The sequence below is a fragment of the Pseudomassariella vexata genome (genome assembly GCF_002105095.1).
Source record: "Pseudomassariella vexata strain CBS 129021 chromosome Unknown BCR38scaffold_1, whole genome shotgun sequence".
Lineage (NCBI taxonomy): Eukaryota > Fungi > Ascomycota > Sordariomycetes > Amphisphaeriales > Pseudomassariaceae > Pseudomassariella > Pseudomassariella vexata.
Window position 1 is genome coordinate 2,392,335 of NW_024467956.1, and position 26,181 is coordinate 2,418,515.

The 26,181-nt window shown below is 51.5% G+C and overlaps 7 protein-coding genes across 7 annotated transcripts; 5 read left to right on the forward strand and 2 right to left on the reverse strand.

The window, feature by feature from the left end:
* Positions 1-11: 11 nt before the first annotated feature.
* Positions 12-4,424, reverse strand: BCR38DRAFT_454050 (uncharacterized protein; the record flags this gene model as incomplete). The annotated part of the gene is made up of 2 exons (XM_040861668.1): positions 12-3,928; positions 4,169-4,424. The coding sequence occupies 2 exons, from the start codon at positions 4,422-4,424 to the stop codon at positions 12-14; spliced, it is 4,173 nt and encodes a 1,390-aa protein (XP_040721139.1).
* A 1,923-nt stretch (positions 4,425-6,347) lies between these two features.
* BCR38DRAFT_454051 (uncharacterized protein) lies at positions 6,348-7,949 on the forward strand (the record flags this gene model as incomplete). Its single annotated transcript, XM_040861669.1, has 2 exons — positions 6,348-6,471; positions 6,538-7,949. The coding sequence occupies 2 exons, from the start codon at positions 6,348-6,350 to the stop codon at positions 7,947-7,949; spliced, it is 1,536 nt and encodes a 511-aa protein (XP_040721140.1).
* Positions 7,950-9,157: 1,208 nt separating this feature from the next.
* Positions 9,158-11,168, forward strand: BCR38DRAFT_330549 (uncharacterized protein; the record flags this gene model as incomplete). The annotated part of the gene is made up of 2 exons (XM_040854975.1): positions 9,158-9,912; positions 9,974-11,168. The coding sequence occupies 2 exons, from the start codon at positions 9,158-9,160 to the stop codon at positions 11,166-11,168; spliced, it is 1,950 nt and encodes a 649-aa protein (XP_040721141.1).
* Positions 11,169-12,529: 1,361 nt separating this feature from the next.
* Positions 12,530-13,842, reverse strand: BCR38DRAFT_519915 (uncharacterized protein). Its single transcript, XM_040865152.1, has 2 exons — positions 13,467-13,842; positions 12,530-13,392 (listed from the first exon to the last, which is right to left on the reverse strand). Exons 1-2 carry the CDS (start codon positions 13,720-13,722, stop codon positions 12,653-12,655), a joined length of 996 nt encoding a protein of 331 aa, XP_040721142.1. The 5' UTR covers positions 13,723-13,842; the 3' UTR covers positions 12,530-12,652.
* Positions 13,843-14,920: 1,078 nt separating this feature from the next.
* Positions 14,921-15,633, forward strand: BCR38DRAFT_417358 (uncharacterized protein; the record flags this gene model as incomplete). The annotated part of the gene is made up of 3 exons (XM_040859151.1): positions 14,921-15,165; positions 15,253-15,431; positions 15,587-15,633. Coding segments are annotated over 3 exons (471 nt in total), but the record flags the coding sequence as incomplete, so codon positions are not given.
* A 6,542-nt stretch (positions 15,634-22,175) lies between these two features.
* BCR38DRAFT_454053 (uncharacterized protein) lies at positions 22,176-23,624 on the forward strand (the record flags this gene model as incomplete). The annotated part of the gene is made up of 1 exon (XM_040861670.1): positions 22,176-23,624. The coding sequence occupies one exon, from the start codon at positions 22,176-22,178 to the stop codon at positions 23,622-23,624; it is 1,449 nt and encodes a 482-aa protein (XP_040721144.1).
* Positions 23,625-24,789: 1,165 nt separating this feature from the next.
* BCR38DRAFT_454054 (uncharacterized protein) lies at positions 24,790-26,153 on the forward strand (the record flags this gene model as incomplete). Its single annotated transcript, XM_040861671.1, has 2 exons — positions 24,790-24,852; positions 24,918-26,153. 2 exons carry the CDS (start codon positions 24,790-24,792, stop codon positions 26,151-26,153), a joined length of 1,299 nt encoding a protein of 432 aa, XP_040721145.1.
* Between the last annotated feature and the right edge of the window lie 28 nt (positions 26,154-26,181).

The following is a 26,181-nucleotide window of genomic DNA, read 5'->3' on the forward strand; positions in this document are numbered from 1 at the left end:
CCACCAACTCCTTACGCACTGACAATTTGAATAGCCGGACTGGTCAGGCGGTCAACATCTTCCGTTATCTCGTCGTGTTCCGGTCCCTCCTTGCCCCCAGTCTCCTCGACTGGTGAGCTCGATGCGTCTGGTGTGAAGAATTGCGCCTGCTTCGGCGGAGCTATGCTCAATGTCGCCTCGGCCTCGTCCCCCGAACCATCTTCAAGGGGAGGCAGGGGGGTTCGATGACCGTCGGAGAAACTGAGAGCCGCATCGCTGTCCTCATCCGAAGGCACCACAAGGCCGCCACTGCGTGCAGACGAGTACTTTCGATGAAGCTCCCGGAATGACCTGGCCGTGGCGGCGCTGGCTACCGACTCGCGCCGCTCACGTGTGGGCGATGGGTCCCCCAAAAAGGACTGGAAATCGTCATCCGTCGAAAGAGGAGAGAGTAGCTGGTCTTCAACCTGCGACAGCTTCCGCTGGCGGAGGCGTTCCTCGGGCGACATGTTCTGTAGTTCCGAGCCAAAATTGATGACGGACGCCTTCTTGCCATGCACAGTAAAGCTCCCGGTCCCACGGGACAAAACCTCCTCGCGGATCGTCTCGTCCGACATTCCTGTGCTCGAAGCAGAGTCTTTCCCTTTCCTACTGCGGTGGTGCGAAAGATGCCCCGCACTGTCCCTAAGAGTGCGTTGCAAACTGCGGCGCAGTTTGTTTCGGTCAAGTCTCTCCTTGTCGGCAATAGCGGTGCTAATTCGTTTAGAGCGCTCAAAGGTATCTTCTGATGCCATGGGGGATGAAGTGGGGCGACGGTCTGATGTGCGTGACAGCTCAATGTCAAGAAGACCTGCCTGCTCGAGCACTTGCCGTTCACCGGCATCCTCCTCTGAGTGTTCATCGATGGGGCTCCGGTCCTGGCCCGATGCAGGACTCGACACTGCGCGGGGCGGTGAAGATGGCGTCGGGGCGGTTGATGATGCAACACTAGATACAGAGGGTTTCCGCAATCCTGCGTGGTCCGGACCTAGGGGTTGCACATCTCGAGGTTGTGGCCTCTGGAAGGTTGGTGCTGTCGCACTGGTGGGTGGCGTCTGGAAAACATCGCTGTCAGGAGATTCCCCATCGACCTGATGCTTCGCTGACCCAGACGATCGGGACAAGGACAGCGGTGGTGGCGACCGTGGGCTTTGCTGCTGGGTCTTGTGAGAGCTTGCTTTGGAGTCTAAGTGGAGGAGCGATGGTTTCTCGGACGAAGTGTCCACCTCGCTTTGGAGGTCTTCCAAGTCCCCATTGACCGCCTTCTCCTCCTCGAGATCCATGACGAGGATATCTCGATGACATTTTAGTCTCCATATCTCGGTTCGCGACCACTTCAGCTGAGCAATCACCTTGGCAGCCCCTCCCCGGACCTGATCACGCGTCTTCTCCTGAATAGGCGCCAATATCAAAAGATGGCGAGCATTTCTCAGTTGCGAGTCCAGATGTTTTTGCGCTGCCTGGAGCTTCTCATCCGCTTCCGAGATCCTCTGCGACATGATCTCACGCCGCGCTGTCAGAATGTCTTGCGCCATCTTGTGGTCGATGCGGCCCCGGTTAATGCTCACTTCCCCAGTTGGTGTCTGAATGACTTGAGTAACCTCGCTACTGTCGAGTCGTCGGATGGCCCGGCGACTTTGACCTTCGTAGTTGCCACCCACGACGCCTCGCATACGGACACCCGATGTTCTGAACGCTGCAGCGTAGTTCAGCTTTGCAAGCCAGTCGTTCCTGTCCTCCTCACTCTGGGCTAAAAGTACTTCCTCGAACCCGCCGTGACGCACGTACACAAATGCATTCTTGTGCTTCTTGTAGGATGCGTCAAACAAAGCAACTGCGCCCTCAGTTGACATTAGAGCATCGGGCTTGAATTGCTCAAGCGGAGGCTTGAAAATAAGGGGGATCCCCTCGTTGCCGTGCTTGACGTGGGTCTCGTACTGGTGCATAAGATTCTTGACCCACGCCGTGTTCCGGAAGAAATACAGCTGGGCCCCTGTAAGAATTGCGCCCCATTCTTGCCACGGAGACCTCGTTTTCTTTTTCTTTTGATCTTTCCGCCACAAAGTCCCAACCTTGGTGATTTTGATGTCCACCACGCCTGGATTTGCTTCCTGGGGATTTGAGACTGTCTTTTCAGACATGAAGGCGTCGGGCCGTGACCGCGCTGAGACGATCTGCAAGACGCCAGTTTTGAAGAACGTAGTTTGCAGCTCCTTCAAGTCTAGATCCGTAGCAGTGCCCAGATAGCTGTAGTGCTCTTCAAGTGGGATCTGATCTCGAAGGGGGGGCCTAAGCACGTCCAATTTGCCATCCAGAATCAGAGTGTATGGATCAATTGGATCCTTGGACTTTTTCAGTGGTTCTGTGGCTCCATTTGGGAAGATGGATTTCTTCTTCATCTTGTGCCCTACGAGGCGCTCTCCATTGATATCCAGATCATCCTCGACATGTATGAAAGGTGTGTATGAGATGTTGTCGTAGAAACACTCGAGTACATCATCAAAGATACCCTCGCCTCGGGTGTTTTTGAGATAGTCCGGCTTCTGCATCTTGTGTTTGTTGTTCTTATTGAATACATCGGTGTGAAGTATAAGAAGAGAAAATGCTATGAAGTAGGCTTGGTCTGGTGCTGAGTAGATACCGGGGTTGCATTCATGATACCGGTTTGCAAAGGCTTGTAGGCATCTATCGATCTGCTGTGTCTCCTTGGGCAACTCGGCCTCCATCAGCAGCTTTCGGATGGCCATGTCCATGGGCTCCTCGAAAAAACTGAATTTGCGCATGTAGCTTCGTAGTACAGAGGCGGAAAAGGGGTCAGCTCCTCTGGACAATGCGCTTGCTATGACACCGCGATTGAGAACTTCCTCAAGCCGTGCCAAATATTTAGCTGGCGTGTCATCTTCTCTGCGGTCTGGCAGAACTACCGGTGGAACCTCTCTCGTCAACTGGAGCGAGTTGTTCTTGGACGCATTGGACCCTGGCGTTGCTGGTGTTAGACTTCCATGACGGAGACCGTCCTGGTTTTGGCGTAGGCGGCTGAGCCCGAGGAGATCACCAAAGCTTTTGCGACCGGTGGACGAAGACGTCCGTATTGTTTCGGGAAATTGATGATCGTCAACCGAGTTTCGCCCCAGTGAACTCATGGTTGAAGACCTTCCTCTGTTAGCCAGATGAGTCCTGGTCGGTGAGGATTGACCAGAATTACGTGATCCAGGTCGGAACAAAGCGGTGGCTGGAGACCCAGACGGCCGGTTCAAGTAGCTGGGACCATGTGTTGGTGATGCGACAGGAGTAGCTCTATCATAACCAGTGGATGGGCGTGCCGGATCTAGGGTAGTCCCATCTGATGGTGTGGCCGAGGCGGTTGAGTCTCGAGGGGCTAGAGAGGAGGTCGAGGCTGCAGATTGCAAAGCAGGAGTCTTGGCTTTCTGTGGAAGATGTGACATAGGGAACAGCGGCTCACGCTGTTTCGGCTTACGTCGCGGTAGGCGGAAGAAGGTTGTCGTGGATACCGTGTGGGTCGTAGTTGTCGTGGTCTGGTATACACCGTGTTCCCCTGAGCTTCCTTCCGACCTTTCCGATTCAGACAATCGGTTTGTAAGCACGGGCTGCTGTGAGTTATGTTCGTTGCTATGGTCTGGCGGCATTGGTCCTGGCTGTGATGCTGCCGATGTCTGCGGCCGCCGCCTCGGCTCCTCAAAGGTCACCATCTGCTTGCCATTTTCAGAAGACTGTTGGGAAGAATCCTCGGACAGACCCGTCATGGTTTTCCTCCGGTCCTGCTTATTGGTGGAGATGCGCATTAATTTAGGCGTATCTTGCTCCAGCCTCGGGAGGTCCGCAGACTTGCGCATGCGCATCGTCGCAAGTTTCATTCGAGACGGCTTCTTCTGGGGCATGAGACTGCCGTCTATGGTTGGAGCGGTGGTTATGATAGCCGGTGCTACTGTGTATTGTACGCGTCAGCAAAACCTAGTCCATCTGCCTGTGTATGTACAACTTTGACTAGAGACCTATTGCTTAATGACATGCCCGATGTTGTAGCAGGCATTGAAACAAGAGTCGCCAGAGTAAAGGGAAGGAGAAAACAGGGGAGAGGCTACTGTAGCCGCATGCGGCATCTCCAGGCAGGAAACGAGAAGGTACCTACGTCGTGGCATGGGCGGAGGCTTCTCAACTTGCTGCTGCGCCTTTAACCTTGCCGACAGCTGCGAGTCGGAGGCATTCCGGAACCTCAGCATAGAGAAACGGCGATGCTTGGGTGTCTCATCCTGGACCGGCGGGGATTCGGGTCGATCGTAGGGGTCGTCACTGGGCCGGCCAACAGAGGCGGATGCAATGTTGGAATCAATCGACGAACTTTCACCATTGCCATTTCCGGCGTCATCGGTCCTGTCCGTCGACATGGGGGTGCCAAAATTGGGCGATTCCGGGCTGAGGAAGCTTTCTGCCATGGACTTTCTGGGTGCAGGCTGCTTGGCCAAGATAGAATTGGTGTTGGAGCCGGAGCCGGGTTCGAGGAAGCTGTGTCGTCGCCGCATGTCTGTCTCGCTAGCTAAGACTCCGCGACGGCGTAGGAACGGCATCGTTGTAGGGAAACGTCGGTTGCAGTCAGATGCAGTAACGGCGATGCGGTAGCAGTAGCAATCACAGCAGCAGCAGCAGCAGTGAAACAGGGTGCAAGGTCAGATCAGCCCGAGCTGATGGTGGTTACGTCAGGTCTTCCAACGACGGACGCCCATTGTCGTGCTTGCATTCCCTGCCGTGCTTGTTGTCGCTTTCCTGGCCAGATTAAAATACGAGGTGTGGGTGTCGGGTGTATAGATGCCGGTGTGGGCGTCGCAAAGCAGTGGCAGGAAGGGGAAACGCTGTGCAGTTCCTGGAGTTGGAAGAGAGGACTTGGGTTATTAAACGGATCGACTAGCACGGGATGGATCACGACGCAAACAATTACAATTAAAGGTATCGACTAGCACAGGAGCAGCATGGACTTTGACAGCACGGCGCCCATAGCTAAGAATTGATTGCACTCATGTGGTTTAGCGTCTGAGACCTCGAGCTGCTGAACAGAGGAAGCGCGGCCCAGTGGGTCCATGTCCGCCAAAAGAATAATTTATCAAATGGAAAGGCCCACACAATTAGACCTGTGTGGTTTAGAGTTGGGTTGGCCAGCTTGCTGCTATCGACCTCCAAGCAGCTCCAACAGTCCGAAAGGTTATCAGGATCTAAGAATTATTGAAGCACTTTTGATCCAGTTCAAATATTCAATGAGCTGTCTTCGTCAAATAGCCAGGCCAAGTGGTGTCATCTTCCTCTGCTACCCTTCTCTTTCCTCTATTTTGAAACTCTCCAACGATAGAGGTGCAATCTTGCAGAATTGGACCTGAGCACGGAGGTAGCGATGGCCTGGACCACGAGTACATCGTTTCAACTGCAAAGAGTCAAATGGGTCAGCTGTGGCCTTCAACGCCGACATCAACTCCAAAATTTGTTGGAGTTGATTCTTTTAAAGACGGTCATTTGAGCTTGACTTGTCCGACATGAACCATTATACAAACCTTGAGCTTAGGAAATTGGTGCGAGTGGGAGCAAGCAATTTACAAGCCTCAGCCACGGCTTGCGGAGCACTCGCTGGTTTTTGTCTTTGCACTTGTGCTACTAATAATTCCATCGAAGACCCCGTTGAGCGCGAACGCGATTTCAGCCTTTCATCATACTTCAGTACTTATGTACGTTTCAAAGTTTCTTCACTTGCTGGTTAGTGCACAAATAGCTTGGTTCATACAGCCCATTCTCATCAGGGCAGAGAACAGTGAATGCCACACCAACGGCAGGAATGACACCAAAAACGCCCCGGACCTTATCTCTATCTCGATGTCCATTTGTACCTGCCGTACTTGTAGTTTTGCTAACGGTCACCCGTCCGGCTTGCTCAGTTGTCTTTCGTGCCAATATAATAGTATGACATATTCCTAACCCTGAAATCAAACCCTCGTTGGAACAAACGCGTGGATCTCGTTGACTGTTTCGTCGTCTGCTGGGAATACTTGACATGGTTGTTGCTCTGAGCAGTGCCAGGCGCAGCTAGACATTTAGGGAGTGGGAGAGGCACGTACTTAGCTACTTCGTAATAAGCTACAGTTTACCCCACACACCCGCCCACGGTTTCCTAGCCAAATGCGCGAGCAGGCAGCCTTTTACTACATTGTACTCGACCTCACAGCATCGAGGCCACGTCCTCGGCAGAAGCGATATTATCCATCGACATTAGTATTGACACATCTCAATATTTGGTTCACATCCGTATTTCAATCCATACACTTGTTAGGATGCGATGCTCCAGCCGCCTTTTTCTTCTCGCCGCCTTGCTCCTCCTTCGCCACCAATCCTCAGCCGCCGGCCTCCACCAAGCCGCCCACCATGGCACGACGTCACACGCCTCTCTATGGGGTCGTTTGAAGGACCTTTGGCCGTTCAATTGCAATCAGAAAAATTGCAAGTGGACCAAATGGACGCCAGAACGTAGATACGAGGACCAGGTCGTCCTCCGCTTCAATGTCTCGACCGTTGAGCACGAAGCTGCTCTCCGCAAAGCCGTTGACCAGATGCTTCTGGACGTATGGGACTTCACCATCAACTATACCGACATTCGACTTCCCAACAGACGCATTCGCCCCTTTTTAAGTCTTCTTCCAGAGCCACTGAGGACCGAGCATTCGATCCTCATCCACGATGTTGCCCGTGCTGTCGCCGCAACATACCCGTCCACCTACAAGGGTGACACTGAGTTTGAGAGTGCCATGAGGGAGCGCGGTATCACACCGAAGACTGTACAGTGGAAGTCGGGCCGTAGGAGGCATGACGTTGACGATCTGTTCTTCAAGGACTATCAACGCCTTGCCGTTATCTCTACGTGGATGTCACTGATGGACAACATGTTCAGAGGCCGTGGCCTTGTCCAAATGTTCAACGTCGGTCAGTCGTACGAGGGCAAAGCTATTCCAGCGCTGCGTGTCGGTATGCGCCCCGCAAAGCCTACAAAAGAGCCTCGGAAGACCATCCTTATTACTGGCGGCTTGCACGCCCGTGAGTGGATTGGTGTCAGCTCAGTCAACTTTCTGGCCTGGTCCTTTATTTCCGCGTACGGTGATGACGACTTGGCCACCAAGATCCTTCATGAGTTCGACTTTGTATTCGTGCCCGTCCTCAATCCGGATGGCTACGAGTACACATGGAACGTTGACCGTCTATGGCGAAAGTCTAGACAGCGAACAAGCATGCACTATTGTCCCGGTTTTGACCTAGATCATGCCTTTGGCTATCAATGGGATGGTTCGGAGCACCAGAGCGATCCCTGTTCCGAGAGCTACGGCGGTGACGAGCCCTTCCAGGCCATCGAGGCATCACAGTTGGCTCAATGGGCCCTCAATGAGACAACACAGAACAACGTCAATTTTGTTGCCTACGTTGACCTCCACTCATACTCTCAGCAGATTCTCTGGCCGTATGCCTACTCATGCTCGGCCAGTGTTCCCAACCTTGAGAACATGCAGGAAGTTGCCATGAGCATAGCCAAGTACATGAGACTTGTTTCCGGCGAGCACTACACCGTTAGCTCCGCTTGTGAAGGAGCCGTTACGAGCGATTCCAGCGTACGCCGCCTCGAAGCCAGCGGAGGTTCATCAATAGATTACTTCTTCCACGACCTTGGGGCCAAGTACAGCTACCAGATCAAGCTTAGGGACACTGGCAGCTACGGATTTCTCCTACCAAATGACGGTATAGTGCCAACGGGGGAGGAGGTTTTCAGTGCAATGAAGGGTTTTGGCGATTACCTATTGGGAAATAACGGAATCGAGCGATCCTACCCGGCAGCCATCACTCCTGGACAAGAGGAACAACACGTGATGCAGCAGACATGGAAGGCATGAGCGCAATTGGCTGAGAGTAGTACACTTGCTTTGCAGACTGCTCGATCCAACTGCAATAAACTCATCTGGCAACTGTTCTGTGAGGGTTTCACGGGATGACCTATGATGAGCACCGTGGGTTTGCTTGATTGCGAAGTCAGATGAACAAAGCTCATGGTTATTCAAGCGATATTTGGGAGTTATAAAGGGTAGCTGCTGTCTATTGTATCTAACATCCCCCGGACTTAACAGGCTCCCGCATATCCCCACATTGACACCCGTTGTCATACCCCATATTTAATCTGGGAGGAGGGAGCATGGCCCAGGGACGAACAGTTACCCGTTATCCTCATTGATGGGTGCGAATTTGCTTTAGAGTGACTCTTGTGGGAGCTCGCCGCGAAACCACACGAGCAGCTATTATTTAGGCATGAGGACTACTCGGCAGGTGCTTCCGCGCTACTTCGCTGAGGTCATATTCAAGTACGCCTCACGAAGACAATCGTGCTTTCGGCAGTAGAGGTGAAGACGCCGTCTTGACGACAATCTTGAATACACAACAGGTTAGCTTTCATCTGGCAGGCTAGGCCCACTGTTGCACATGTCAGATAGGATACATCAGCATTGTCCTTTATCAAAGCGTATGGTTGTAGAGGTTGGCTATTTTCGCATGTAAATATAGGTATGTTTGTAATGAATTCCAGCTGGTCAGGGCACAATGAATTGGTCCTTCATGTATTTTCTTCTATAACACGTCTATAGCTATAATATTCGTACGGGTCGACTCAGTAATTATGGTCAGTTGTATCAATTGTGCTCGGTGGCAATTGGCATGAATATTTCTACCCAAGCAAGCTTATTTGTACTGTCTTCAACGCGGTCGTTAGCCCCAAAGTGTCTCATGTATACTACATAGTACCTTCCAATTCCATTCCAGTCGAGGATATGCAGAAGCTGGAGAGTATTCATCTATTGAGTCCACTTCTTTGTTCCTTAGCGGAACCAACCCACGAGCCGGGCCCCACCACATATTTGGAGGCCAACTTTAGACGTAAAAGACCCCTCCCACGTAGGCTACGCCGACAGATTCGAGTGTGCTCCTGAGCCATCTGTCAGAGGCCGAATCAAATTCTCATCTTCACTGCGTTGATTACGCGGAACATGTGGCGCTGAGGTACATTTCGAACACCCTTTTTGAATGCTGCTTTAACAGCATCAAGCGCTCTGCAATGTCGACCGCTGCCGCTAACCTTGCGTCGCTCCTCCGCGCCTCGTCAATTGATGACCATGAAGAGGTCCTGAAAGCAGCAAATGCAGCTATCAAGGCCTCGAAATCCGATCTCGAAGCGCAGCACACACGAGTGGTTGCCCTCCTCAAACTCGATCGTTTCGAAGATGCTCTCCGTGCCATCGCAGAGGGTGGAGACAAGCTGGAGCAGGAGTGCATCGTAGAGAAGACATATGCGCTGTACAAGTCGGGGCAGCTGAGCGATGCCACCAAAGTCCTCGAGTCAGCACCACTTTCCTCGCGTGCTCTTCGTCACCTCGCCGCCCAGGTCGCCTATCGTGCCGAGCACTTCCAGGATGCTGCCGCCCTATACCATGAACTATCCGCGGAAGGCGAAGGTCGGCCTGGGGAAGAGAATGATTTGAGAATCAATACGCTTGCAGCCAATGCCCAGCTTGAGTGGAATGGCCTGGGAAACCTTGTGGATGAGAAAGAGAGACAGCCCGCAGGAGAAGATCTCGAGGCTTTCGAGACTGCGTACAACGCGGCTTGCGCCTGCGTGGCACGTGGGGACTTAGGCAAGGCCTCTTTTCTGCTCAAGCGGGCAAGAGATCTATGTGAGGCCGGCGAGGATTTGTCTGAGGACGAAAAAAAGGCCGAGCTTCTTCCCATCATGGTCCAGCATGTCTACGTCCTGGCGCGGCTTGGGAAGGAGACCGAGGCAGCAGCATTGCAGAAGGCCATAACTGTCTCAGAGTGAGTCTAAGCTGGGACTGTGGGAGCTCCAAGACGGCAGAGGTGTGCTAACATAGAATAGGATACCCGAAGCACCAACGCGAGCAGTGGCGCAACACAACCAAATGACGGTCGGAGCCGACGCCCGCAACCCCTTCCTCACCCAACGACTTATGCAGTCGGCCACCAGTCTATCTGGAAACGATGTGCTTTTCGAGATCCAAGCATCAGTTCTACGACGGAACCGACATGCTTTGGATCTGCAAACCCAGAAGTTCCGTGGTGTAGCTTCGTCCACATCCACCCTCATCTCGAAAATAGCGGCACCCACTGCATCAACCGAGATCGCCGGGCTCGGTGTCATAAACGCCGCATCCCATGCCCGCCTAGAGGCTGGGAAGACGGCCATCACCCAAATCCTGCCAATGCTCGAAAAACGCCCTACTGACGTTGGGCTTCTCTTAACCATAATCCAGCTTTACGTGCAGACCAAAAATCTAAATCCTGCTTTGAGTCTGCTGGAGACATTCCTGAAGCGCTTAGAGACGGCTTCCACCCCGGATCATGCTGATGTACGGTTTGCGCCCGGCCTAGTAGCGATTGTAGTGGCTCTTTACCGTCTTCAGGGACGCCAAAACTCTATTCTGACTGAGCTCGCCAAAGCATCAGCGCACTGGCGATCAAACCAGAAGGAATCAGCCACGTCGCTTTTGCGCGAAGCAGGTGTACAACTTCTCAAGTCTTCAAATTCGGATGACCTGGCATCAGCGGGCGCAACGTTTGAGAGCCTGGTGTCCAGTTCGAGACATGACACTACTGCAATAGCAGGGTTGGTCGCCTCCTTCGCAACGAGCGACTACACCAAGGTCGAGCCATACCTGCAAAAATTGACGCCGGTAGAAAGGCTCACTGCCGGCACCGACATCCACGGGCTGCTCGACTCCGGCGTGGCTTCTGTTGCGAACACGGCATCGCAGTCTAAGAAACGAGCAGCCGAAGCAGAGCCTGAAAGGACTGCCAAGAGGCGCCGGAAGAGGAAATTACCCAAAGACTACGTAGAAGGGAGGCAACCTGATCCGGAGCGCTGGCTTCCTCTTCGCGATCGCAGTACCTATCGTCCAAAGGGGAAGAAAGGGAAGAAACGAGCTCAGGATGCTACTCAGGGCGGTGCGGTCAAAGAGGAAGAGACACTAGAGCTCGTTGGTGGCGCTGGTGCCGTGAAGGTCGAGAAAGCAACTGCAGGGGGTAACAAAAAGAAGAAGAAGAACAAGAAGTAATCCAGCTATCCGACATGAATTGATAACATGTTGTTGTTGTTGTTGTTTGGGGGGGGAGGGTGGTTGTTTGCATCAAACCCATCAGCCTATGTGGCAATAGACTAAATGTGAGGAGACTGGATTAGATCATAAGGTCGGAGCATGACACCAAGCCATTGTATTGTGTTTGGAATCGACCCGTATAAAATTGCGTATCTGATAATCCATATGATCTAGAAAGCCTAGGTAACATACGATGTTGCAAAGCCCACAACAATGTTTCAGAGCCGCAGCCCCTGGAACGGTCTGAGTTGTTTCGATTTAGTTCATTATGGTGTCGAAAGTGCGTTCCACAAGCACTTGCATGCTCCGAAAGCATCCCTTACCAATGTAGAAATAACATTCCCCCATCAGTAGAGTGAAAGCAAAGCCTTGGGGGTGGGGGTCCCACTGTGGCAAGATGTACAAGCCACCGCCGACCATGATTTCCTGACACCCTGCTCATGGCTGCAATTTCTAAGTATAGACGCATGAGGTCGGTTGGCAAAGCAAGGCCCTCAGGGGTTTTGGTGAGCCCAACACCCACCTCCAACTCGGCTTCCTCACAGCCATACGTGAAGACGTAACTTTTTCAAGAGAGTATAGTCAAGCCACCCGTTGTTGGGCCTTCTTCAGAGGCGACACAAACATGTGGATGGCACTTGTGCGCCTGCAGGTTGCCCGTCAGACTCGCCATGTATACAAGGTTTCGATGAGATACCTTCCAGGTCCCATCCGACCGTTTGGAATAGAAGTCTCGGGACTGGTCCCGAGTTGTGGCAAGTTCACCCGCATCATCACCGGCCAAATTGGCTTCCAAGGTGGTCTGGATGTGGCCAATCCGGTCAAAACGTATATAGGGGGTTAGCAGTTGGCGACAGCATCTTGGGTGAAGACCTTTCTCAGGGCACTAAACAGTATGGGTCCAGTGGCATTAGTCGTGAATGAGGGTGGAATTATATGTCAGATATCAACTATTGGAGCAATGGCTACCCTTGCGTATGACAAGGCCCCGATACAGGAGGTTACTACCAAAGTCAGACATGAAAGACAAGAAACAGACATGTCGCAGTGCGTAATACTGTGAGCGGAGATACAGATTGCTAGGCAGAGTATACTATATACATAGTGTTTTTGTTGGTCCCTCTGGTTGTTTGGAACGTCGCCGTCGTATAAGACATAATTAGAATACTGGAATTGAAGCTCATCTCTAGTGGCTGGATACAGTGACTAACACTAGTTAACTCAACGCAATTTTCTGATATCATGTTAAAATTTCCAGTTTGTACGTTGTCTAATTTGATATCAAGTTATGACGCAGTCACGGTGTTTCCAAGGTAAGATATGGTTATATATATATATATAAGTAAGCACTGGTAGTGTGATTACGCAAGGTTTATCCAATGATGCAGGGGAGTGAAAGTCACATTTGGGGCCATGCCTGGGGGATGGCTGCTGACACTATGTTAGTCCTTCTCACGGTTTCCAAATAGTCGTCGCAGAAAGCTCCTCTCCTTGGGCGGAGTTCGGTACGGACGCAGGGGGTATATGGGCTGCACATCGTATTCGTCAGACACAGTGTCTGGTAGTCGCATCAAACGTGACCGTTGATATGGTATTTCGCCGAGTTTGGTGCTGTCTGACGATATCGACACGAAGGAGATGCGATTGGGGTCGTCCATGGGCATGGCAGGTGAAGCCGTGGCTGGGCTGTTTTCACTGTGACTATGAGTAGGTCCCTCAGCTTTCCTAGTCTTTGCCGTTGTCTTGGCCTCTTCACGCCGCATCTTCGATCTGGCCGTTTTGCGGCGTGTATTGGTGGATGGTGAGGCTGCATGCCGTGCAGCCTCAGGATAGGCTTCCACTGTCGAGGCCAGTGGGCTTTGCTTTGATTCCCTGGTTGTCTTGGGTGCCCGTGGGGGTGAGTGATGGTGACTGCTGTGTCGCCTAGTGCTTTTGTTGCTGCTCTTGCTACTCTTGCTGCTGATGGGGCGGCGGTTTTCGCGCAACAGACTCGAGGAGCTACTCAGCCTGCGCGAGAGCTGGTCCATGGTCTTGATGGCATGGACGCGTGACGAGGTAGACAAGGACAACAAGGACTGGTAGTCCATAACGGGCCGTTGTTGCGTCTTGGCCATATTTAGCAGCTTGAGAATGGCCACTTTTAACCTGTCGAGAATGCGTCGGATCGCAGACCTCGAGCGAGCTGTGCTTGCTATGCTTTAGCTGATCTTTTCTGGCATGGATTTGGAATATGTCGAGAGCACATGCACAACTTACAGTCGCCCTTTTCTAGACGTGATCCATTCTTGTAAAGTCTCGACGAATAGGCTCGCCGTACTTGGTCTCGGTCAGATCGAACTGATCTGCGCAGACGCGAGTAGTCCTTTGAGAGGTCTGGATCCCCCTTCCCATTCCCATGCCCGTCACCGGAGCCCGTCCTGGCTTGACCGCCCTTGAATGCTTTCAATAGTGTGAGACATCTCGAATACATACTGACCAAAGCCGAGACATCATCTCCAAAGTCGCCGCCCATTGTAAGGATAACGAGGATAATTGTTGATACTGATACCTGCCGTTGTCGCAGGATGTGACATGTCAGTACTCGAGACGGCAAGTTGCTCGAGCGATTCTGGTCAGAAGTAGGCGTTCCTGGATCCGAATGCGGGGTCGCCCACGTATTCGACCACCGCATCGTACCTTTGCCGCCGCCCCATTTCCACTTAGAAGCAACAAAGGATGCTCTAGAGCCAATCGTTGCTATCAACACGAACCAATCAGATGGAGTGGGAAGAGAACATTGTACTAAAACATGTGAAGCTTACTAATGGGTTCGAGTTACTTGAGTATCCATCGCAAAGTATTAAGGCTCAAGCGACTAAGTATTAATAATAAAAAATCCTCGAACCAGATCTCCTTCATGTGTTTCTCCATCCTTGAGTGTCTGGTCGGCGCGTGGGACGAATGAGGCAAGATCCGCCTGCTGTATTATAGATCTCGGCTATACTGAACGTAATCCACCTACAAGCGGGCCACATCCCTTAGCGAGCCATCATTTTTAGCACAAGAAGGGGATGATTAACAACAGCACATCAAGCAAAGTAAAAGCTACTTATAACGCTATCTTCAAATACGTACATCAGATTTAAGCGCTAGGTCTTTCTAAAGGCGTTTAGTAAAGGCAATAAAGCCCCTAAGGGCTTATCTGCGCTTCTTTTCACTTATTACCTGAATGTCACGGCCCTGGAGATAGCCCACTAGATGATGGATTTGCCGACCCTTTGGGCTCTTGTATGTGCGCCTGTACAGCTAGATGGTTGGACAGGACCTTTGAGCTTCCTTCCTCATGTTGTAATATAATATAATAGTTAACCTATGATCAAGCTACAACAGTTTGTACCGTCTATTAAGGCGTATTTTAATTGAAGATATTAGTTTCGACTCCGCATCTGTAAGGGAATACAGAGCTATAAGCAGGGTTAAGCCTCAATTCTGTCACTAAGGTCCTGATCGGCAGCTCGTTTGGGCACACCTTCGCTCGGCACAAAGTGACTTCCTAATCCCTACTAGCGTTAGATGTAGCTAGTAAAGGGCCCAGGACGTACCTAAATCAAAATTAGCAGTGGAACCCTACCGAATTAAGCAGGCGGTGTCAATGAAACTTGCCACTTAACATTAGTGTTAGAAAACTGTGTAGAAAAATACTTTTGACGATAACTTTATCAATTATAGCTTCATCACAGTGGCTTGAAGACGAATTCCAAGGCCCCTTCGCTAACAGCGCCGCTGTAGCTGGTCCTAGTGGAGAGGACGCCCAGTTCGTCCCCCCTGATAGTGGCTTTACGCAGTCCACTGTTGTAGAGGGCGATGATAACGCTATTCCCAACTTCCCTAATATCGACGATATTCTCTCTCCTCGTACCCCAACCGATCGAGCCGCTTCGCAGTCCTCCACCCCCCAAACGCCTCTGCCAGCGGGGTAGAGGAAGAGGAAGAGGAAGCCAACAACGCGGGAGGCTCGGCATCAGGCGATCAAGACTACTATTCGAATAACACCATCGTTGAGGGTGATCTTCTTACAGAAGGTGCTTGAAGTGTTCCGGGCTGGGATGCTGAATATAGACAGGCCTAGCGCGCGTAAACCGGCTTGGCAGAAGCTCGTAGAGCTATTGAATCAAGATACGCAGTACGTTTGGTCTATTGATAAAGTTAGCAAGAAGTACGCGGATGAGAGGATCAGATGGGGTGTTTACCTAGCCGCCGCCAAGTCGGGGCTATCTATCGACCCAGACACTCTGAAGTGTACCGACTCCCCGGATCGTATCAACAGCTTTATCAATAAACACGGCGCCAAAGCGAGGTAGCTGGTTACCGAACCAGTTAGTCCTATTTTTATTCAGCAAGAGATATTCTGGGCCGAATCAGCTACTGGGGAATACATAGCTGAGCCCGGTGATGAAGAGGATGTCCCCTGTCACGGTGAGCACAATTGAAGAGTCAAAAAACTCTAATGCACTGTATTGACTTAACGATTCTCGACAAGGAAAGAAAGAGAAACTAAAACAGGCTGGCTCACATCTGAGGATCTTCAATCCCGCCTTCAGATGGCCAGTGCTCCTACGGGTCCACAGCTAGTGGGTTTCGTGGCATCGTGACACCGGCCGTCACATCCCCGAGGCTATCCTAAACGACCAATCCGACGCCGACAGCCTATTAACACCAACACTAAGTACTTCAAGTACTTCTATCATAACGGGGCGGCGGAAGAGGCAGAGGCTGGATCCGGACATCAACACCACGATATCTGACGAATCGGATGACGATAATGAGGCGCGACAGCGCCATAAGCGTGTGAAGGACCTACAGCGAGAGTTTAGTAGGAAGCGGGATCGTAAGAAGCAGTTAACTGACCTCGGTAGTAGTATTGAACGAGCCTCGCGTGCGATTAGTCGCCCTATTAGTGCTACTGATATAGCTGCCGCGATGAAGCTACTTCAGAGTGACGGCTTCGTGAAGGATCTTAACTAGCGGCTACGGATGAAGGCGTACGACGAGATCGGGAGCAACACTACGAATAGCGTCCTCTATTGCCAGCTTAGCGATCCCCGCGAACGTAGGCTATGGATATTGACGAGAATCGGTGCGAAGATCGATGAAGAGGAAGTTGAAGGCGACGAAAATTTGATTGAATAGTTCTATTGATTTTCGATTTCTTCATCATCATCCGTTGTACTGGCCCTTAAATAAGCGTAGTAATCCTTTCACATCGTTACTGCGATTCTATGGCGGACCTTATAGGACGTCTTCCTCCATCTCTTCTGCCGTAGCCAATGTCACGACCTGGGTTGCATCGCATTGGTAGAGACCTCGATTAGGTGCTATCGACGAAGATTCTACTCTAAGGAGCGCAGGAAAGAAGATCACAAACTTAGGTTTGAGGGAGCGCGACTAAGTCGTCCACGCTTGGCGGGGCTCCTGCAGGGGTTATGATTGGCTTCCCATCTGGCACTGCCATGGCAGGTGTTCCAGCTGTAAGTCACCTGGTTGTAGTGAGTCTGCGAGGGTTGACCTTCACAGCCAACCTCGCCGTTGCTCAAGGAATTGCAACTGTCTATCGCTCAAGCCATCATTATCATCCTCTTCAACCTTCCCGCCGCGTCGGATAAAGTTATAGAGCGCGCAAACGGCGTATACGATTCGAATCTGCGTTCTGAGCCCATATTCGGGTGCTGAAGCACGAATTATCTTCCACTTCCTCTTCAGTACACCAAACACCTGCTCAACGATTACGCGGACCCCCGAATGGCGTAGATTGTAGAGCTCTTTCGCTGTTTCTGGCTTCCGCCCCCCATAGCGCCACTCTTGAAGATGGTAACGTGTATCGAAGTATGGGATTAGAAGCCCTCGTCGCTGACCAAATCCGCCGTCGCCTAGGTAGAATCGATCCTCTGGTATCGTAAAGGAGCCCGCGAAGGCCCTAGAAGCGAGACTCGAATCGTGGATCGATCCCTCCCCTCCTGCCAGCACGTACGAGAAGGTGCCATCGGGCCGGACTGCTGCGAATACATTCTGAGAAACCCAGCCCTTGCGGCTACGCCAGCGTCTGTCGATTGACTGGGATAAAGGCGTGGATCAGAGTCCCATCGACTGCTCCAATACATCCACTGAAGGCGTTCAACTTCGGGCTGAATTCGATCTCACGGCTCAGATAACTGCTGCTTAGAAACTTCACCACCGCTTTACAGGGGCGAACCATCCGAGGTAATAACGAATAGAATACATCTGATACAGTGCTCTGCGCGCAGTGGAATCGATGGGCTACGTTCCGCTTTGGCTCGTTATATGCCAAGATCCAGAGGAAGATCATCAACTTCTGCGCCGCCGATTGATAGTAGGTCCCCTTGAATTCTATGTACGTTTCAAGCCATTCTAATAGCTTCCAGAAAGTGTTCTTATTCATCCGAAATAGCTGAAAGAAGCGCGTTAGCGAGCCTTCAAGTAGTCGATTCGCTAGCCGCCTCGCCGCCACGAACCCCCCCTCGTGGACTACTTCACGATCCTCGGCGCCTAGGAACCTACGGTCCCCTTCCCGATCGAGACTGTAGCTATCGCGTAGCACTTGTAACGCAGAGTTGACTACTATAATAAAGGCAGTCCGTCGGATATCAGTAACTTCGCTCGCCATCTTAGCGCTTGCTGACTCAGCAAGTTGGTGCCCAGCAGTCAAAATACTGCAGAATCCGACCGCTTGGACTGTTATTTGGGCACACTGCGTTTGGGCACAGATTTGGCAGAATTAGGCGCCTTACCTATTTCATACCCCGGAGGAGCCCCTGTCTAGCGCGGTACATGCCAAGTTTCTCGTCTGGACACAGTGGATGCAGTTGTGGCCAAAATCAGTGCCAAATAGGTTAAGTGTCGAATATCACGTGTGTCCAATCGAGTAGTCAGAAGTGCATAAGATTGTATTATGAATGAGGTGTGTTCTTCTCTGTGTTCTATTCTCGCGAACTCCCGTTGCTCTGCCCTTTATAGATTCTTTCGGAAATGTCGGAGGTGCATTGTTCAGGTGTCTGACCCCGAACTTCGGAGTTACTTTCGGGAAGAGGGGTTCCTTTCGCCTTCTGAACTTTAAGTGACAATAGTCTTCTCTAGTGCCATATTATTTCTGAACCTAGGAACCAGGTGCCCTATCTGACATTAAGTGGCATATTAGCTGTCAATAAATAAAAAAACGATGTGCCGAGTCGACCCTACAAGGTCCGCTGGACACGCTGCCGATCAGGACCTAAGTGACAGAATTGCTAGATCTTTTGGTCTATATGACGTGATAGTCTAGGCTTGCTCTCACCTTACAGCATCTGTCACGGGCCATATGTCCGACTTTTGATGTACATAAATACTAGGTAGTTTGTACATTAGTTTGCACGACCGGTGTTAATCCACGTTAGTTATAATAACCTCTAATTGACGTAGAAGACTCAAAGTAGTATAGTAAGAGATAACTATAACCCATTCCCGATTATCTAAGGGGTCGGATCGTACAGCTACGCTAACCCCCGTATAAGTGATTATTATCCTAATGGTGATTTTCTATAATTGTTGTTCATCCAATTCTTGTGGGATCGCACCGGTACTGGCATTCCGGCTACATACGAAGGTGAAGAAGGCACCTAAGTATCTTGCGTGTACCTCACATGAGCTTAGCCCACACCTTAGGCTACTAATTCCACAATTCTGAACAAATATTTCGCTCCTACATATTATCTTACGCAACCTTTGGTCTATATACTACCGCGCTCTCTTTATAAAACAAGCTCTTTGCTTTATCTTAGTAGTATCAGTGAATGTAGTCATCAATTACGAGTGAGGAGGTATAAACTCTCTTAGGTCGACCTCGTGCTAGTATGATGGATATTCACGTACGTAGCAAAAACCGGGGAAATCTCACGATGTGAGCTAGTACGTCTTTTGAATGGCTTTATTCGGAGCTTTGGAATTACTTGGCTGGGTGCATGGATACGGCTCTGTCGTGTTTAGTATAATGGCAGTGTTTAGCGGCCCCTACTGGTGCACGACAGCGTAATTTTCTTTACCCTGATACCACGTGTTTCCTCTTGCTCTTTCGGCTTGTGGTTGCGCGGGATGCGCATGATTGACGAAGTTGTATTCTTGCTTGATTGTCATAACGTGGGATCACACCTTGCCACCGGGCGGATGAGAAGCAAAGAGTCAAGGGGACCTAATCCGGAGTCTAGAGCTGCACGGAACAAGCTTCCGTCAGCCACCCACTCGTCTTCGACCTTGGACCCCTTGTATAGTCTCGGAGTCTCGCATACAGAAGATTAACTTTTCTATTGGGTCTTTGAACGCCATCTTTGAGAGATAAGAACTGCAGGATGCAAGCTGATTTTGGACCGACACAATCTCATCTTGCTCGTATCGAGACGAACAAGGTCATGTTTGCGAGGAGCCCAAGAAGTGTGGGGGTTCTGCCGACTGCGGGTCCCAATGCGGTACCATATCTTATAATCATACTAGTAGGCAATCCTGATCTCCCACGCCGTTGATGCCCCTTGGATAGACGGCTAGTTACAGGCCAGGGAAGAAACATTAATCAGTCAGACCATGCTCCCAAGGTCTGGGTCCATTCGTGTCAAAATTCAGTCAAGTTCAATCAAGACAACGGGCTTGACCTCACCAAGTGGGCTCCGAACCATATTCGGTGAAGAAGTTGTAACGTATTTGATTGCTGCCAAAACTGCCGTCTGTGCGTTCTGTCATGGGCCATCATTTTGATTGCAATGAGGCGGACAGTCGTCTCGGGGCTTTGTTGAGGACAAGTGAAAGCCATCCTATGCTGCTATCTAGAACTTGGAGCAAATAGAATGGATATCTCGAGGTCGACACTAGAATTGGATCCTGACTGCCTTTTTGGGAATGGGGAAAGGAGTCTGGGCTTTTTGAAATGGTAAACACGATTCGAGTGCAAAAAGCATTTCATATTCGCCCACATGGGTAGCGGATGTACCTATGTTGGTGTTCGCTTGCAAGAAGGGTTGCATGTAAATTCCCAGCTATCACTAACGCTATCCAGTGCATAGTCCTGACTCTAAACCCTACCCTAGCACTAACACAGCCTTAAACGACTAACCCTGATCCTAACCGTTACCCGGTGGCGGCGTCGCTCTAATTGTTGAGCATATACACGCTCTCACACTGCCCGAGCTTATCAGTCCTGTCAATCAATATCCTTGCATCAATTGCCTCCGTATCATAAACCAAAAGGTAAGGTATAGGGTGGCCCGTGTCTGGGCAATCCAACATACAAAACAATTGGCCCTCACGAACTTTCCGACTTTATGACTTTGACAACTGGAGAAGGAGGAGACGTACCTCCATATTTCTTATTGACCCATGTTAATGTGATCATCACGGCGGGGACCCCGGGGCAAAGGGGATTCTCGCTCCGTTATGCCGCAGGCGCCCCGTGCCGAGAGGTCAAACCCACTGCGTCGTCAATGACACATTGTTATTCAAGTACTCCCGCCGTTATGAATTGAAAGAGATCATCACACTTCGGCCTCATTTGCCCCCCCAACTTGCTGCTCCGTCGCACAAACCCAACGCTGTGTATCGACCTAGTTGCCGCATCGGGCTTGCAGAATCAACACATGGCTTGATGGCCGTATGGCCATTTGACAATGAAATCTCATCAGAATTCGGCGGATTCATACCTTGAAAGTCTCAACGTCGAGTACTGCCATGTTCGGGGAGCCTGATACATGCCACCATTGGGGGTGGCATTGTACTTAGCATAAGTATCATTGGGCCAATGAGGGCGCGCCTTATGTCGTGGTCTTATCTAACCCCCACGGATTGCCTGCTCCTTTGACCCTGTTGTAATCTGCGGCAACCCATGTGGCTTTGGATACTTTGTTTTCCCCTTCTGCTCTCAGCAATTTGGCCATGTTGCTGATAAAGTCGCAGATGGCATATGTGGGCCTCTGTCGTTGCCATCCATGATTCTGCCATTTCATCAGAAAATAACGATAGCGACAGCGACTTCGGCGCGCTAGCCGTACGGAGTAGTGTACTTCGTAGAGTCTTCATCACTTTCTGCTTCTGCAGAAACCGCTCGCTCACTGGTCACAGTCTGGTCCGATTTGGGCCCACTGTCTTTTGCACCTGCGAGTTCGTTTTAAGACTTGACCACCATTACAAAAGTGTAGTGAGCCAAGCGTGCGCTACTTCGTACATGTTACCTCCTACCGCCCATCATGCCCTTTCCAATCCTTGCCTGCTGATATCTGATATCTCGGCCAATTCTGGGCCTATCGGTTTATCTGCAGCGGATCCCAGGCTTGCCAGGTGCGAGTACAATACCACACCTACAAGTGCCTCCTAAAAGTTGCCGACGTTGGAAGATACATTTACGTAGCGATACCCTCTGCTGGTCTCCCTGGTCTTCCAGGTCGTCTTGTGCCGCCCCCAACAACGGATCCTTTCCATCTTGCAAGTACCATATCATTCATCATTCCACATCTGCCACCATCTACCTGCTCGTGCCCGTTGCCCGTGCTTCACTGTCAAAGCACTTGTGCAGGACCGTAGCCATTCACCGGCCGCATACTTGGTTCCTGTCACTTCCAAGATTGTCGCTGGTTTTCACAAGCAGGAATAACAAGGACCAGCCTTGGCCTGGCTTGTCGCCTTATCACGTCAAACCAGCTCATACTTCCAACGAGCCCTCGCGCCGCTTATCATCCCTCTACATACCCCGTACTTCATGCAAAATCCACTGGCACATTTTCTACTAAATTGATCCACGACAATAGGTCATTCCATGGACCAAGTAGTCCCCCCCACTGATTGGTTCAAGTGTCTCTTGTATGGTGCTCGATAGCATCTAGAACCCGGCATCTTCACTTCGTTTAAGAATTGGGCCGACGACCAGCAGGACTCGCCCGAGCGCATGTTGGAAGCAGCATGTCGGCGCACGCTTCACCATCCCCATCACAGAAACCAACAGTGCAGATCGATGAATCCAAACTCCCCAATGGCCAGTGTCGGTATATCCTTCTGAACCCAGAAGTCAAAGGCCATCGCTGTGCTTGCGTCGGCTTCACCCTCAACCGCAGCTCTCCAGGTGTTCTTTGCGACTGCGGCCACCAATCGTGCTACCATGTCAAGGAAGCTGAGCAACCCACAGACAAACAGGCCTGGGAGCAACTCATCCGACGCGTCCAGCTACTCGAGGACCAACTGGACCATGAGAAGCAAGGCGGCCTCGGCAACGCTTTGGCAGGCCTCGTGAGCCGTTTAGGAGACCTGGAGGAGCAGTACGAGAGGAGCAAAGATGAAATCAGCCAGGAAACCAGAGGCATGTACCGACAGGTTTCTCACCTTTGGCAACAGATGGATCAGATGGCGAGACAACAAGCCCAGGCTGAGAGTCGTTTCGTTGTTCACGACGAACGCCTCGACCACCAGGAAAACAGCATACAGAGCCTAGGCGACCGTATGATGGAACATGACGACATGGCCATCGATCTGGAGGATCGTCTGGATCGGCTGCAAGACGAGGGGATACTGTCTGTTCGGCGCAGGCGTATGTCTTCGTCATCCGAGTCGGACGTTTCAAAAAACTCGAATCCAACTTTCGCCCGGGGTCGTACACGTCACGGACCTCCGAATGATTCTGGCGCCACAAGCTCAGTGTCACGTCCTCTTGCGGAAAGGGGGAGTAAGTCCTCCCCAACTGGTAGCAATGTCTGCAGCCAGGTAACAGGGCCGTGGACAGTTCACGTCTCCCTCCTGCCGACAAAGTCGCAACCATTTCCATTCGAAAAGGACACCAACGCATACAAGCGATGCTTGTCTCGAGGGCTTCACCAGATGATTGCCGTACGGGGGACTGAGAGCGAATCGTTTGTTCGAGCCGTGTCAAAGACCTTTGGAAGTTTGTTGCAAGAGAGGTCATGGGTGCCCCTGCAGGCCCGGCTTTGTGACGCCGAGACATTGCTCGGCCTCCCCATGCTGCGGCCTTTGGATCCGAGTCTCGTGGGGGAGGGCAACTACGATATGGACTTTCTCCGCGCGCACTGTGCCGTTGTCGGTCCCAATGGCAAAATCGACTCGCTCTATATCGCCATGGAGTTGGAGACGTTTTCTTGGCAGTTCTTACGAAAGTCGCCCTGCTACGTCGAGGATCTTGAGGATGCCTGGGGTTACGACTCCTTGCTGGATGAGGAGGATCGCCCGTCGGCCGGCGACATTGTGCGCCCGCTTCCAGGCAAGCTCAAGAGAGCTGCCTCGGAGCTGTCACGAACACCCAGCTTTAGTTCAGGGGAAACAGAAGGCTCACGGCCCAAGATCGCACGAACCACTTGCATTCCTGTGCCGGTAGAGCTTCGTAGACAAGTGGAGACGGCCTAATGATGCTGCAGGCCATACTTAGATTGGTCAGATTGGGATAGAGCCGATGTGGCATTTTAGGAGATGCCGCATAGAAACTAGGAGGGATAATATGGCATTGCAAGCCACTGTGTTGTTTCTTTCTTTCAGTGTTGAGTTCGCTGTCGATACATGTGGAAGAAGCTAGGGTAGCCAGCCTGAGGACGCTGGGCGACGAATGATAGATAAGAGTGTTTCGTTTTGCGGGTAGACTATAACGTTACTAAGTCGCCAGAAAACACACCACTAGGTTTAGAGAGATACCGAATTCTATCAACGCAATGCCTAATTCGTTGTATGTGTTTAAGTACCTGCCGTCAGACGAGTGGGGGTAGTCATGACCAGCTGGGCCAGTTCAGTACTTCACGGAACTGAACCAGAACACTCAAGTGTGTCTGATTGACAACCATCCTGTCTTCCCAAAGAAAAGGTGTCATTGAATGATACATCTTAGCTGGCTAAGGGCATCCTGGATGTTTGTACATGGAATGAAGAAACTGCCTAATGGAGGCTGAAAGTAACTCTTGACTCGTTACCTTTAGGGTACCAGCAAAACGGACTGGTGGGGCCAGCCCTGTGATGCCAGCCTGTGACGACGTTCATGAGAGTGGGGCCTTACGGACCGTCCCTGCCAAACAAACTTTCGGCGGCAGGAGCTTGGACAACGTCAAATTCGGCTGGCTACTCGTCAGCCTTCTTCTGCCGAGGACTGCACTTGTTCCTTCTTTGCATGCCCGTTCAACAGCACAACAAAGGTACTGCGTCAGATCTTTACTGCTCTACTATTATCGAGGGTGCCGAGTGTGCTTTTGGAAACACGGCGACCGACTTATTGACATATCTCTCATCCAGGAGGGACTTTTTTACGACTAGCCCACACACCATATAACACCCCGCCGCTATATCGTCGACCCTTTGCTGGCTTGCTTGTAGCGAAACACCACAAGGAACCCCTTACGCATCTCCGCCTGCTTACCTGTACGGTCTAGCCACCGACTCTTGCCTGTCAAACTCTCCATCTACATATCAATCAGCCTCGGTTCATCTAACTACCCCACGTCTGTCGCCTAACAACACTTCGCTGTCCTCTGTTTGATTACTCTGGGAAGCAGCGGTTGCAATGGACGCCATGGACCTGGACATAGACATGGACGTGGACGTCGATCTTGTCCCCGATGAGCCCATTGTTACCCAAGCCCAAGACACACCGGTACGTTGTCGCCCCCATTGTCTGCTGCATGCTAAACCAGTTCGTACTGATTTCATTTGATACAGTCCCCTGGCGAGGTCATTGATTCCACCCCTGAAGTGCAACCCGACTCCAACACCTTGGTTCTCAACAAGGTTCACATTCGAGGGCTCGATGACATGAGACCTGACGAAGTAAAATCCTATGTCGCCGAGCACTTTCCCAATGGCAGCTACGAGAGGATCGAGTGGATTGACGATTCGTCAGCCAACCTACCTTTCCCTTCGGAATCCATCGCACAGGAAGCACTCGTAGCTCTGTCCTCGGTCGAGATCACCGACGTCACTCAACTACCCGTTCTGGAACTTCTCCACGGCAAGTCCTTCTCGAAGAGACCAGAGGTCAATTTCCAAGTTCGGTTCGCGACCGTCGGAGACAAGAAGCAAGCTGGCGCCGCACACCGAAGTCGATTCTATCTTTTCAATCCCGAGTTTGACCCGGAGAATCGCAAACGACGTTACCGCGTTCGGGACGCTGATGGGTACGGGCGCCGCCGTCGTGGGGGTTCACGCGAGGAGGAGGAGGAGGTGGAGAAATTCGATGTTAACCTATATGACGACAATCCTGCTGCACTTGCGACGCGGGCCCCCATGTCCAAGCCGCGGCCCCGTCATTCTTACACGTCAGATTACGACAGTGACGAGCGCTCGCGGAAGCCTTCACACCGCACCGTGAATCGCAGCAAGGAGCTATTTCCCAGTCATGTTGGCGGTCAAAATGGCTCTCGCAGGGACCGTTCTGCTTCGCCAGCGCGGGATCGTAACGGCGATCTCGATATGGACGGAGGTTTGAGCGACGGATCCGCTGCCCGCAACCGGCGCGGAGCCAGGAGCACCAAGGATAGGATTTCGCGAAGTAATCGATCCAAAGAACTCTTCTCAGCAAACGCATCCGCCGACAACGGCCGACTGAACGGTGACGAAGAGCTTTCCAGCATATACACTCTGCAATTAGCTGACGAAAGCGCCGACCCCCCGCCGCGAAGCAAGAAGCTCGAGGACAGGATCACATTACCCGGGAAAGGTAGGCGACTCGCAGATCGCATTACAGACCCTGCCGAGGCCTCGGGTTTCAGTATCCGCGGCGCCGCCAGGCAGAAAGGACCAGACCAAGGTTTCGCAATCAAGGGCAATGCGGATAGATCATCTGTCAAGGAGCTGTTCCCTGATAGTTTTGGTGGCAACGCAGGGAAGGAGCTGTTTGCGGACAGACTTGATGGAAGATCGCGACGGCGGCAGAAGGCGGGCGACCTATTTGATTAGGAGACCAGGATGGCTAGACACCAAGCAC

Bases quoted from the DNA above. Each gene is read 5' to 3' on its own strand.
- BCR38DRAFT_519915 (XM_040865152.1), bottom strand. From the start codon at position 13,722: ATGGGCGGCGACTTTGGAGATGATGTCTCGGCTTTGGTCAGTATGTAT. The intron at 13,393-13,466 runs GTAAGTTGTGCA...TAGCAAGCACAG, and splicing joins ACGTCTAGAAAAGGGCGACT to CTCGCTCGAGGTCTGCGATC.